This window comes from Tamandua tetradactyla, chromosome 6, assembly GCF_023851605.1.
Source record: "Tamandua tetradactyla isolate mTamTet1 chromosome 6, mTamTet1.pri, whole genome shotgun sequence".
Classification (NCBI taxonomy): domain Eukaryota; kingdom Metazoa; phylum Chordata; class Mammalia; order Pilosa; family Myrmecophagidae; genus Tamandua; species Tamandua tetradactyla.
Genome location: NC_135332.1, coordinates 168,089,095 through 168,103,379, shown reverse-complemented (window position 1 = coordinate 168,103,379; position 14,285 = coordinate 168,089,095). Strand labels below are relative to the sequence as shown.

Genomic DNA, 14,285 nt, shown 5'->3' with positions numbered 1-14,285 from the left:
AATAAAAAATGTGGCTTAGGGGTAGGGAACCAATAGTTGCAAAGTATGTGTTATGTAAAGTAAAGCTGGAACTTGAACTCAGACTTGCAGTTCTCCAAAACTTGCATTATCACTGTCTCGCCAGCTGACTGACACTGAAACCTGACTCATACTGGCCCTGCCCTTTACCTCACCTTCACGGACAAGGGCTTCCTCTGTTGCTTTTCCTTAGAACGTTCCTTGGGGTCTGTGAAGTTCTGTAAGCTGAGCTAGTGCTGACAGCGTTGTGTACATCCTACACACCAGCAAGAACATGGTAGAACTTTGAACTCTAGAACCGAAGTTTTTTAATTGACAGTTGCAAAATTGTGGAGTGTTTTTATACTGATCTTTTGCTAATGCAATTAGTGGTATGTTTTGTATCTGTGACTTAATAAATCCTTGAGTTCTTTAAAAAAAAAACTTGTATTACTCTAAAACCTGCATTATTTCCACCAGGCCCTGCCACTAGCCACTGAGGGAAGTGTAAGGATGAAAAAGGCAGGGTCCCCGCTTTGAAGTCTATAGCAGGGATTAGCAAACTGTGCCGCCCCCCTCAGGCTAAATCCAGCCTACCACCTGTTTTTATATCGACTGCAAGCTAAGAATGATTTTTACATTTTTTAATGGTTGAAAAAAATTAAAAGAAATATGAGTAGAATTCAGCAGCAGAAATCTTATGGCTTGTAAGCCTAAAATATTTACCATCTGGCCCTTTGCAGAGAAAATTTGCTGACCCCTGGTCTGCAGTTTAATTGGGGAGCTGAAAAATATTCATTAAAAGATGCTATCTGACCTGACCCCATGAGGCAGTATTTGAAAAGAACCCAGGAGTGATAGAGCCAGGAGGGCTCTACAGTTTCAGAAGGTAGGGTCACTGTGGACAGGATATTCGAGAAAGACTTGAGGGATTGGGTAGGGCTTGAACTGGGTCTTGGCTGAGGGTAAGACTTGTGAAGAGGGAATAGAGGCAAGTAAGCCTCAGGTGTGTTCAGAGACCAGTGAGCCGAACATTTTTTCTGGACGAAAATAGGAAAGTGTTTAAGAATATATGATCAAATAAGGGTGTTGCCACTTGCTAGTTATATGTGATCTCACTCCCCCTCTATAAAATGAGGAAGATAGGGTGGGTGATGGTGGCACACTGGCAGAGTTCACGCCTGCCATGCCCGAGACCCGGGTTCGATTCCCGGTTCCTGCCCATGCAAAAAAAAAAAAATTGGGGAAGATAATAATCCCCTTTCACGGAGCCATCGCAGGGGGTATTTACTACTTAAATAAGATAAGCAGCTTATACTGCATTTTCATGTATGGCAAGAGATCCATAAATGTCGGTGATTATATTATTCATATTAAATATCACTAGAAAAGGAGATTGGAAAGACTTCAGAGGAGGGTGAGGCTACTTAACTTGATGCTCATTTGGTAAGCAAGAGAGCCACTGAGAAACGGAGCACCTTGACAAAAGCAGTGTTTTAGAAAGTTGTGACTTCTTGATTCCCCAGCCCAGAATGGCTTCTGTCACCCCCAGATACCATCAGCTATCAAATTACAAGTACATCGCTTTGCAGTTTACAAATTATGTCCCTATACATCTGCTTATTGATGAACACAATCAGGATATGAATTAGGCAGATGTTGTTAAGCCATTTTTAAGATGAGGAAGCAGAAGCAGGGAACTGAGAGATGTGCACAAGGTTGCCTCACCAGGAAGGGGTATGTGGGAGGGCTTAAACCTGCTCTCCGACTCCTGGTCCAGTGCTCTTTCCCCTCCACTGCACTGCCTGGATGGCAGAATACCTAACGGAGCCTGCTGTCTTTTATCATAACTGAAATACGAGCCTGCATGTGTGTGCGCACACGCCCATACATACCCTCTCGGTAAAGGGCCCTAATGCAGAGTGACCTTTGATCTGGTCACTCTCAGCTCTGTCTAGGAGATGAGAATGAGGCCAACTATACAGAGGCTGCAGCCATCATCATTAGAGGAAGTGCGTGAAGAACATGACACCAATTTCTTGACTGGAATAAACTGGCCCAGGGCTGCTAATGGATCAAGAAGGACAAACATAGCTTGTAACCCACCCTCTGCCCGCCGCCGCAAAGAACATCGCAACCTGAATTGACACACATGCTTATTTTTTTCTGCATTACCACCCTAGTCCATTTGAATGTTTCCAGTGAGTTGCTTCATTCCTACCACACTTAAAAACATTTTCCAAAAACGTGTTTTAGTTTAAGTTGACTGGTGGCTTGGCAAACGAAAGGCTGACATATGGCACTGTGAGTCAAATTTAAACCCAGTGCCTTCAATTAAGGGCACGCTGTTGCCAAGCCTCTGATGGAACGTGATGTGCGTGGCCGCCTGGCCCCTTCCTGCAGGCCCCTCACTGCAGTGACCTTGGACTAATGTGGGGCAGCTCACACTCAGTGCCCTCCTCCAGTGGAGGGCAGCCTCTGCCACCTGGGTCTCAAAACTAGTGGTGTCTTTTTCCATTGGGACAGAGAAGCCAGGATGGAGGGAAGGAGACCAGCCACTGCAGCAGCAACAGAATCAAAAGAGCAGAGCCGTGAGCCCATTTGAAAATGAGTCAGACCACTGATTGTGACAAGAGAACCGACTGCAGGGAATTAACAGTGAGGACAAAGGGTCAGTTCTTTGGTGAATGCTGCTTAGGCTGCCAGTAATTTTGCTGGAGAAAGCCAGTGTCTCTCAGAATTATCATGCAGGCAAATAGGTCCTTCAGTGCCCAAAGAAGTGGGTGGGGGTCACCTGCAAAAGTATGGGGGGGCCTCCTGGGGAATGGGGGAAGGCTGAAAGATCAGAACAGTGGTGTTTTTGATATGGACCCTCACAGTAAAAAAATAATTTAAATGTGTAGTCTCAATTCTGTTTATTCTATAAGTGCATTAGCTGTTGAAGCAGAACAGGTGAGCCAAGTTTTAAGTGCTATTTCAGCGGGCTCTTCTCCCATCTGAAAAGAGGTATTCCGAGAGCCTTTGACTCTGCACGCTGTACTGCACACTGTACTCTGAGTGGCTCTGATTGGGCGTAGGACAAGAGGCTTATTTTAAGTGTCTGTGAGCTAGGATACAAACCCACCTCAATTCTCTTAAAGGCAAAGAAAAAGTCAACAATATCCTCCTGGTAGGTTCCCATATGCAGTGAATTTGCATTGAGTCAATGCTTCTGAATTCCTCAACGGATAATTCTGTTAAGTCCATGCTATATATCCAATATTGCCATTGCTAATTGAATGGAAACAAGGATCTTGTCAGACTTGGCCGCTGTTTCTTGGGAGCTTCTAGGATCCTTTGAAGGATAAAACACAATTTCTTAAGTGGCAAGTTGAATTTGGTACTGGCAAGGAGAACAGAAGAGGGATTGGAGACAGCTTCTTAGAACAGGAAGAACCTGAAATTCTCCTTCCTTGAAGGATGGCTGGGATTTGGCCAGAGGAGAGGGGCAGGTAGTATTAGCCGGGGTTTTCCAAAGAAACAGAACCAATAGGATCTGTGTGTGGAGTGTGTGTGTGTGCAGTAAGAGATTTACTTTAAGGAATTGGCTCACTTGACTGTGGGGGCTGCAAATCTGAAATTCATAGGGCAGGCCCTCAAGCTGGAAGTTCCAACAAGAGTTGATGTTGAAGTCTTGAGTCCACCATCTGTGGGGAAGACCAGCCGACTGTAAACTCAGGGGAAAAGATGGTGTAATACTGAGGCAGAACTTCTCCTTCCTCTGGAAACCTCATTCTTTTGCTCTTAAGGCCTTCAACAGATTGGATGATGCCCACCCACATCGCCAAGAGTAATCTTTATTTCAAGTCAACTGACTGTAAATGTAATCACATCCACAAAACACCTCACAGCAAGATCGAGACCAGTGTTTGACCAAACAGCTGAACACCATAATCTAACCAAGTTGACACATAAAATTAGCTACCCCACAAGGGAAAAGCTTTTCCTAGACAAATGGCATGAGCAGAAACCAAGACTGGGGAGTGGGGGGAAGAGCGATGGTGTCCAAGGACAGAGGATGTGCCATTCAACTTCATAGAATCACAGGGTAGAGAGAGAGAGTCTGGCATGGAAGAGAGGCCCAGTGTGCTGGTTTGAAAGGATGTATGTCCCCTAGAAAAGCCATGTTTTAATCAAAATCCCATTTCGTAAAAGCAGAATAATCCCTATTCAGTACTGTATGTTTGAAGCTGTAATCAGATCATCTCCCTGGAGATGTGATTTAATCAAGAGCGGTTGTTAAACTGGATTAGGTGACGACATGTCTCCACCCATTTGGGTGGGTCTTGATAAGTTTCTGCAGTCCTATGAATGAGGAAACATTTGGGAGAATGAAAGAGATTCAGAGAGAGCAGAGCAGAACGACATAGCCACGAGGAGCAGAGTCCACCAGCCAGCGACCTTTGGAGATGAAGAAGAAAAATGCCTCCCGGGGAGCTTCATGAAACAGGAAGCCAGGAGAAGAAGCTAGCAGGTGACGCCATGTTCACCATGTGCCCTTCCAGTTTGCCATGTGCCTTCTTACTAGAGAGAAACCCTGAACTTCATCAGCCTTCTTGAACCAAGGTATCTTTCCCTGGATGCCTTTGATTGGACATTTCTATAGACGTGCTTTAACTGGGATATTTTCTCCACCTTAGAACTGTAAACTAGCATCTCATTAAATTCCCACTTTTAGAAGCCATTCCATTTCTGGTATATTGCATTCCGGCAGCTAGCAAACTAGAACACCCAGTTTAAGCAAAACCACTGACCCACACAAAGCTGCTCAGACTGAGCAGCAGTTGGGAGTAGGGTGTCACTCTTAAGTTCAAAAGTATCTGGAAGGATGATAGCCAGTCAGACAGGCAAATTTCTCCGCTGAGAATACAATTAATTTGTGTAAACTTGGCCATCATCTTCTTATTTTAACTCCCTCAGTTAGAGAGATGTTTCACTTGCAAATAATATTTACCCAATCTTGACACGCCTGAAGATTATTAACGTAGTTGAAAACTTTGCTTGTCCAGCCTGTCAGTGTTCAAGCTCAAAGTTAGGACAAAACTTTCCAGGTTTTTAATCTGTATCATCCATTGAGTAAATAAGGGTGTTGGAAGTACGCAGCACTCAGAGCAGGCAGAGGCACTGCCAAATGTAACCAAGAGTTTTGCTGCAAAAGACATAATCTTCTAATAGGCACCTAACTTGGATATTGAGCATGTGAGACATGGAAGGGGCTTCTTAAAGCTGGAACTCTTTTGATAACTGTCAGTGTTTTCCAGTCAGATATATACTTCAGGCTATAAAGTCCCACTGTCATGGGACAGTGGTAGACTTGGGGGACAAATTATTTTCTTAATAGTCTATGAGATAGAGCTTGCTTAGGCAACAGCCTCATGATCAACTTTGGCGTGGTTTTTGTCTCATTAAATTAACAGGCCAAGGAAGCTGCTGTTTCTGTTGTTGCTTCTGAAACCCTGATTATTTAGCACCTGTCTAGATCTCAGCTGCTGGAAAATGTTTGCAATATGTTTGTATTAAAAGTGATTTACTCCTAGGCCCATGTGCTGCTCCTGGGGCATCAGTCCAGGACCAGATCCCATATGCATACCTTTCTGACAGTCCAGACCACTGACCATTGACCTTGGGTATGCCCCTCGGCCGTCACGAGCCTCGTCATTTACAGCAGGAGGGAATTCGGGGAAATCGTTTCTCAGGCCCCTTTCAGCTCTAACACTCCATAATTCTAAAAGAAAATGTATTTATAAAAGGAAAGAAAGAAAGAAAGGAGAAAAAAAACACAAGAATTTGTTGAGTATCTAACATGTGCCAGGCTTGAGACAGAGCGGTGAACAAAATATGCCCCTGCTGTTTGGAATTAATATCCTAATTAGACTCTAAGCAAATAAATAAACAGGCTCATTTCAGACACGTCCAAGTGCCGTGAAGAACAGAGAACTCATACTAGGGTTAATGACAGGTTCCTGGAGCTTTTCATACAGGAGGGCTCTGGGCACCACGAAGGCGACATTTGAACTGAACCTGAGATGAGTGAGAGCCGGCCATGTGAAGAAGTGGATTTCAGGCAGGACAAAAGCCGGAATGTGGGAATGAACTTGGCCTGCTGGGAAACAATAGTTGGCTTCTGTGGCTGGAGCGGAATGAGCGTGGGAAATGCGGGCAAGATGAGGCTGGAGAAGGCACAAGGACCAGTCGTGCAAAGGAGCCTGGGTTTTTTTCTAAATGTAAAGGAAAGCCGTTTCAGAGCATCAAGCAAAGAAGTAAGATGAGCTGATGCATTTTTTTTAATATGAATGGATGCCAAGATGAATCGAGGGGAAGAAAAGAAACCTACTTTTTATGTGGGTAGAGTCGTGGAGCTCTGTCTCCTGCCCATTCACTTCAAATCGAGGTTGATCTCTGCTCTTAGATTAGGATACTGCCCGCAACTAGCTTTTTTTCCTGCTCAACAATCTACTGAACGAGCATGAGCAAAAGCGCAAGAGCAGGATGTGGTCTCAGCCGGCAGTGGCCACCAAATCCTTCCTCTGGTTGCTCAGAACCGTTCTTACTACTGCATGGCGTGGTCCCTGTAAGTCATGCTAGATCCCCAAGCTGCCTACGCTGGGACGATACCGTGGGACTCGGGAGAGGCCAGGCCGCCAGCCCCCTCCCTGTGCCGCTGCACCCCCTGCCTCTGCTGAAACACTGCCACACATTACTGGCACCTGTTCTAAAATTTGCTGGCCAGAAAACAAACAGCCGTTTCCACGCAAGACATTTTTCTTTACTCTCCTTTTCTCTGTGGCTAGAGGCAAAGATCACACTGGCTAAGGCATCTTGGTAAGCGAACAGCTCAGGTACAAACCTACTCCCCCAGGCACACAGAAATAAAATTAATCAGTTCTGTCCTCTTTACTACTAATTCCCCACAATGCTACTTACTGGTTCTGAACCTCTAGAATTATAGCTGATGTGGAAAGCAGACCTGAATGGTTTACCCAAAGAACTGCCTCACCCTAAACAGTCTATGAACACTTTCTGGGTATTATTTCTCCTTTAATGTTAAAAGTCACGACATAATGTTCATATACAATGTCCAGACTCTTATTTCTCCGGAGCGTAATGCATGGTCTTGCTTCCATTTTTAAAGTAAAACTTGGCCCTAAATGCAAAATCAGTTGGCCTTGACAAATGGAAGTCCTTCGGCTATCAAAACACATGATCCTGTGGACCTAGAGAACATTATGCTGAGTGCGTCTAGCCAAAAACTAAAGGACAAATACTGTATGGTCCCAATGATGTGAACCGACATTCGAGAATAAACTTGGAATATGTCATTGGTAACAGAGTCCAGCAGGAGTTAGAAACAGGGTAAGATAATGGCCAATTGGAGTTGAAGGGATACAGACTGTGCAACAGGACTAGATACAAAAACTCAAAAATGGACAGCACAATAATACCTAATTGTAAAGTAAGCATGTTAAAATGCATCTGAGCTATAGGTTTTTTTGTGTCTGTTTGTCTTTTTTTCTTTTTTTTTTTACTATTATTATTATTTTTATTTTTTTTTCTATATTAACATTCTATATCTTTTTCTGTTGTTTTGCTAGTTCTTTTCCTAAATCGATGCAAATGTACTAAGAAATGATGATCATGCATCTATGTGATGATGTTAAGAATTACTGATTGCATATGTAGAATGGAATGATTTCTAAAAAAAAAACACGTGATCCCTGATAGACACACCTGGGCACAAGTCCTGGCTGCACCATTTGCTGCTACTGGTGTGTCTGTGGGTAAGTTAATCTCTCTGAGCCTCAGGATCCTCAACTATCAAGCTGGGTTAATAGAACCCACTTTACTGGGTTGTCGTTGAAGATTAAACAAGATCATGTGTGTAAAGTGCTTAGCGCAGCCACTGGCACATAGTAAACCCCCATTTTTTGTTCACAAAATAAAGTTGCATGGTAGACGCAACTATGTAAGGCATAAAAATGTGTCAACATGAACTTTTATCAACAGAGAGCTATTAATTGTATCACAGACATAATAAAAATGACAGCAAGGAGTATTAAAATTGGAAAGCAAAGAATTTGGTTAATGGTATATAAAATTGAAACAGTTATTTTTTAAAGGACTCTAAAACAGCTCTACTTTGCCCTATTAATCCATGATTCTCTCCAGGGCAATGATTTTACCCACCAGTGCTCTCTATGTTATGATAAAGGCTAATGATAATTTATTGAGTATATTCTTTGTACCAGGAACTGTTATGAATGCTTTACAAACACATTTAATCTTCACAGTAACTTGGAGGTAGGTGCTATTAATATGCACATTTGACAGGCAGGGAAACTGAGGCAGGCACCTGGCTGTGGAGTCCTCACCCTTAAACTTTACCATATAGACAAAGGGTCAGCATAACTATGGTCCAAATGCCAAATCTGGCTGTCTGCCTGTTTTTTTAAATAAAGTTGTATTGGAATACAGCCACACCCACTTGTTTACATTCTGGGTATGGGGATTTTTGCATTTCAGCAGCAGTGTTGAACCCTTGCAACAGAGACCATATGCCCCAGAAAGTCTAAAATATTTACCATCTGGCTCTTTTCAGAAAAAAAAAAAAAATTGCCGGCTCCTGATAGTGACTTTTAAACCCCACTGAGAGACTGGGGTTTGGGGAGAAAATAAATAATACCTTACAGTAATAATAATGACTGATTGATTGGCATTTATGGTGAATTTTTGCATCTCTATTTCGTACAATTCTCATAACCTTGTAAAGTAGGTAAAGTCTTTTCATTTCCACTTGAAAGATTAAAAAAAAACTGGGTTTCAGAGTGGTTAAATGACTTAGACCAAAGACTAGAGGATAAACTCCATGAGTGTAGGGACTGTGGCTGTGTCGTCACATCTCCAGTACCTGTCACGGCTCTAGAACACAGCGGTTGCTCGGTAGGTACTGGGTGAATGAATGACAGTTACAAAGGTCACCCAGCAAGAGAATCCAGGCCTCCTCTGGGGCTCTGTGTCCCGACCCCGTTGCTGCGTGGCAGTAGAAAGAGGGACTTTCCCTTGGGATAGGATTAAACACAGGTGCCTGACATGTCATTCTGCCAACTGACAGATTTTTCCTGCTCTAGTCCTCCTCCTCCTTAAAGAAGATAATCTCAGTTCAGACCAGAGGGCTTTTTTGTGCCCTGAAACATGCGGTCATAGCCATGAGAGTGTTCTTGTCCTTGTGATAGGTGCCTTTTTAGACATGATTAAAAGTGACACCCTCATGAGACAGTGGTCACATGGCATCTGAGCAGATGGATTTCCGTCAGCCACCAGGGCCCCGCCCCCTCCCTCCTCCACACCTGGACCCGCCCCCACCCAGCCGTGAGTCACAGGACACAGCCGCTGCCCTTCTGAGAGCAGACTGAGGGCTGCAGTTTGCTTTCATCTTGCTTTGGACTGCATGTGTGAGGTTCAGGGTATTAACACACCATCCGCTCAGTCTTCTGAATCTTAATATGCGTCCAGGAGATAAATGGAAGTTTGGCCAGTCTCTTTTTGCCACCTTCCATCCTCTCTTGGCTGTCACGTGCTGGCTGGTGACAGAGCCGAATCAGACAGGCAGCGGGCATCCCATGTGGTCACTGCCCGTGGACGTGGCCTCCGCTGATGTTCTGATGTCTTACCTCTCCTAGGGGCACCCGGTCAGCTCCTGACTTTCCAGCCTTAGATCATCTAAACTTAAAAAACAAACCTCAGCCTTCCCTTGCCCCCTCCTCCCACAGAGGACCAGCCCCCTCCCTGCAGGTGTGAAAGATATACAAGACAGGCAGGAAAAGGGTTTTGTTTTGCTTTTTCTTTTTCTAACTTAAAATTTATGTTCAGGAAACTGAAAGTCCATACGTGGTTTGACAGCCTCCTATAGGGCTCCATGGAGACCAAAATTCTAAACAAATGCCTCGGAAGCAGAGGTGCACGGGATTGCCAGGGGCTTTGATACAGCTTTACCTGTCTCCTGTGAAGCTCAATTTTGAACCATTTCACTTTGGGGGCTCTGGGCCTTGGTTCCAGCGCCCAGCACAATGTGTACTTGGCCTTTATTGACCTGAGATGAAGGCTGGGCTAGGGCCTGGCAGAGATGACACCCCCTTGGTAGTTTGGTGGAAGTAAGAGATCCAGGGTTTTCCATAAAGGAGTCTTGGTTCTCTACATCTAGTTTACTTTATCAACTATGGTTGAAGGCCATATGGGTTCTGGTGAAATGATTCATTTTCACTTTATATCAACCTCTTTTGTTTGATAGTCTCCCGAAAGTACGAAGCATGTCTGTTTATTTTCCTTTAAGAAAGACATTACTGAGTCCCCTTGCGGGCTGTGAGGTAGCTAGCTAGTAACACTTTAGCCTTTTGGGCCTCTCTTTGCTCATCTGTGAAGTAGGTTGAACTGAATGATCTCTAGACGTTTTCTTTTTCAACAATAGAATATTTGCTGTTTTGAGAAAGTCTTACCACATCTGTAAAGAATTTTGCTGTAGAAGGAAAGAAAGATTGCGCTAAGAAGACATCAACCATGGGACACCACTTAAGTTATCTGTATTTTTTTTTGTTTAGGGATAATGGAAATGGGACATAAAGCATCAACAAACCAACCAACCTTTATTTTAGTACTTAATGTATGCCAGGCACTGTGATTGGAGCTTTCTGTGCATCCCCTCATTTAAAACTCATGAAAACTTGGGGGTCTCTAGGAATTATTATGACAGCTGAAGAAACTAGAGCACCAAACACACACATCTGGGATCTTGCCCTTAGTCACGGGGCTATTAAGTGGACAAATCAAGTCTTGAACCTAAGGCTGAGAGTTTAAGTACCTGAGCTCCTAACCACTGTGACCTCACTACCTCTAAATAGAAATATGTATATATAGTATACATCCCTGAATGTTCTTTCTCTTTCCATGATTGGCCTTTTTCGCCAGAAAAAGGGAGAGTGTAAATGGTAGATACTTTTCTTGGGCACTGCATAGGCAGGAGCTGTCTGGTTAAGAATTGCCCCTTCCTTGGGCAATGCACAGTGTTGCTGACTGAGTTTTCGGGGGAATGAGAGCAGAAGTGCTAATGGAGAAGGAGTTCAAGTGGGGGCAGAAATCCCCCTGGGGGTGATTATGCAGAAGCTGACAGGTCATGGGAGGTGTTGTTCCCTTCAGAGCACGTCAGCTTCACTTGCTGAAGTAGGACAAGTAGGAAGGATTAGCCAAACTTAAAAGAAAAACTTAAAAGAAAAAAAAAGCATGAAGTATTCAGCCTTATTTCTGGGCTTTGTATTGCCCCCATTTGTCTTTTACTGTCGGTATCTGCTTTCCATTGCCTTGTGGCCCTGCCTGCCATTTATCTCTCCCTGTCTGCCTGTATCTACGGATCGTGTGACTCAAAAGTGAAGATTAGAGGAGAAAAATATCTCTGTATTCTAAACGTGGAAACTTCTATTTTTATCCACAGCTGTTGGAACTGATAGCAAAGTCACAGCTCACATCCCTGAGTGGCATCGCCCAAAAGAACTTCATGAACATTTTGGAAAAAGTGGTACTGAAAGGTGAACTCTCCCACACTCTCTCACCCCTTTTTGTATGCATGGGATGGGGGAGTGGATTTTCCAATAGAGTGGACATGTCATTAGATATAAAAGAATGTGAGTGGATGGAAATGAATAAATTCAGATGCATTTTCAGGGATGTCGTATTCCAACTCAGGAAGGGGTGCAACTCATACTCAGAGCAAAGAGTGGAACCATCACCCTCCTGTCCCATCATTGGGATCATCCATTTACCTCAGTAAGAGCTTCTCAGGCTTCTCATTGCAGGCTTCTGAGCCTCAGGATTCCAAATTTCTAAAAAGTAAAGCTGTGGGCAAGGCAGAACAGATGCTTAGACTGTCTGAGCTGGAAGGATCCTTAGCTCTTTGGTTCAGCTGACTCATGCATAGGGAGAAACTGAGGCCCATGGAGAAAGAGATTTGTCCATGATCACACAGAGAGTCAACTAGATAGGACTAGAGCCCACGCTCCTGAATCTCAGACCTGTGCTCCTTCCACTGATCACCTCAAAGGGATGTCACTGATGGGCACAAGAAATGGCTTTCAGATCAAGTGAGCCACCAGTATCGGTGGAACAATGAAAAGAGAAAGAGGCTTTATAGAAAACTGGGGAGCAGAGAACAAAGGTAGTAGAAACTCCATCCAGTAACCTCCAGTGCAGGAGCTCAGCCAAGCATAGAAAGAACACCTGCAAGAAAGAAAACCATGTCCCTAGGGGCAGTGCCCAGGTAACAGGAGCAGAATGGACAAGAAGAAAAGCCCACTTACAAAACAGAGTTCCAGCATCATAATGTTTATCTTCTTTTTCTTCCCTTCTCAAGTCCTTGAAGACCAGCAGAACATTAGATTAATACGGGAACTGCTCCAGACCCTCTACACATCCCTGTGTACGCTGGTCCAAAGGGTAGGCAAGTCCGTGCTGGTCGGGAACATTAACATGTGGGTGCACCGCATGGAGACCATCCTGCACTGGCAGCAGCAGCTGAACAGCATCCAGATCACCAGGGTAAGCAGCAATGCTCAAGCTTCCCCTTGCAGGGAAGGGTTCAGGTGGGTCCTCCCCGGCAAGGCTGGGCTTTAAATCCCCTGTGCTGGGCAAAGAGGCTGGACTGCTCTGAGCTGATGCTTTACAGTGGATGCTGATGGTGGGGTGGGGGACTCCTGAGAACGGGAGAGCAAAACAGGCTGCAAGTAGGTGAAGGGTGACAGCCCAGTGAAACCTCGTGGGAAAATTGGAAACTTGGTATTTGGGGAGTTCCAGCTGAATCACTCAGAAATTCTTAATGGCGTTTGGAGACCTCTCCTCTTTGCCCCTTTCCTCTTAAAGAACTTGTTTATAGCTTTAGGACACTGCCTGGAGTACAATAGAGCAGTTATGGCTTGGAGAACTGGTACCAATCTTCCGCATTTCTGGTTCTAATGATGGGTAGTCATGACAAAGAAAGCCTTTGATTAAAGATGGTGAGCACACGTGTAGGAAAAGAGATGAGCAGATCTCATTCAAAGCAAAAAAAAAAAGGCTCTGCATCACCAATTAAACATGGCTGCCTGTATCTATAGTTTCTTTTTGCTTTCAGAAGATAACTTGGCCCCCAGCTTTTGTCCTGTTAATAGCCAGCAGGACTAAGGCACACAAAGAATGTGACAAAGATGTGGGTCTAATCTCTTAAGGTTCACTAATGGACAGATGCTCTTGGGCAGCTCACTTAGCACTTTGCTTACTTATCTAATCACCGACATGGTTGCCCTAAGTTGTTTCCGGGACCCGAGCTGATAGTTTGGGGCTGCCCCATCTGAAGAGAAGGTAGCATGAAGAAGCCTCTTTGACTTCTTTTATTTTATTTTACTCTATGATGTTTTCAAAATACAATGTCCTTGACTTTCCTGTTAATAACCTCTTTGAGCCTTAATTTCTTAAGCTCTAAAATAAAGGGAACAATTAGAAAACCTCACAGTTGCTTAGACTGCAGACATCCACACAGGCACACACTCATGCATGCACGTACATGGAACAGAGCTCAAGCACAGGTAATCTTTAAAAAATATCTCAATTATTTGATTAGTTTAAGGAAATAGGAGTTTTTATTCTGAGCATTTACCTGATTTATTCTAATAATTTACCCCACCCCCATCTCTCAAGAAGGGCATAGTTTTGACAATGTCAATCTGAGGCCCAAATTCATAGTTAAACTTCACAAAGAAAACCCGCTTACCCTTTCTACCTGATTTCTGGCATCCTCTCTATGGCCTGGACTTAAAACTTAGCTGTTTTTTCTGCACCCCTAAGAGAATTACCTAGCCAGGGCTATAACTGAGTAAGTCTGATTTGTCCCACGGGCATCTTCCCTGCAGCTCCTTTGCCGCACTCCCATTTATACGGCTGTGCCTACCTGCAGTGCGCTCTGTTCCCCCGTCCACATCAGGGGCCTCCTTGCTCACATCTGCCCCTGCACCTTGCATTACACCAACTTACTGCTCAGAATTCCCCTCAGGTGATCCACAAGACACTCCTGAGAAATAGCTATTATAGTTGCTTTTACTCTTTCAGGGGTTAGGGGATAGGGTGGGATTGGGGTGGGGCATGGGCTGGAGAAGCCCCATAACTTCCCTGGGGTTATGCATAACTGGGGCCAGCACCCTGGACTCCTTATTCCTAAAATGGTGAGGTTTTCTTAA

General features: G+C 44.2%; 1 protein-coding gene across 1 annotated transcript in view; it reads left to right on the top strand.

Moving 5' to 3' along the window:
• Window positions 1-14,285, top strand: part of FBXO32 (F-box protein 32) — a 36,287-nt gene that overhangs the window by 12,050 nt on the left and 9,952 nt on the right. Inside the window, exons 5-6 of the mRNA XM_077167589.1 lie at window positions 11,516-11,609; window positions 12,431-12,615. Of these exons, the coding sequence (XP_077023704.1) occupies window positions 11,516-11,609; window positions 12,431-12,615 (279 nt within the window). The remainder of the gene's footprint in view (window positions 1-11,515; window positions 11,610-12,430; window positions 12,616-14,285) is intronic.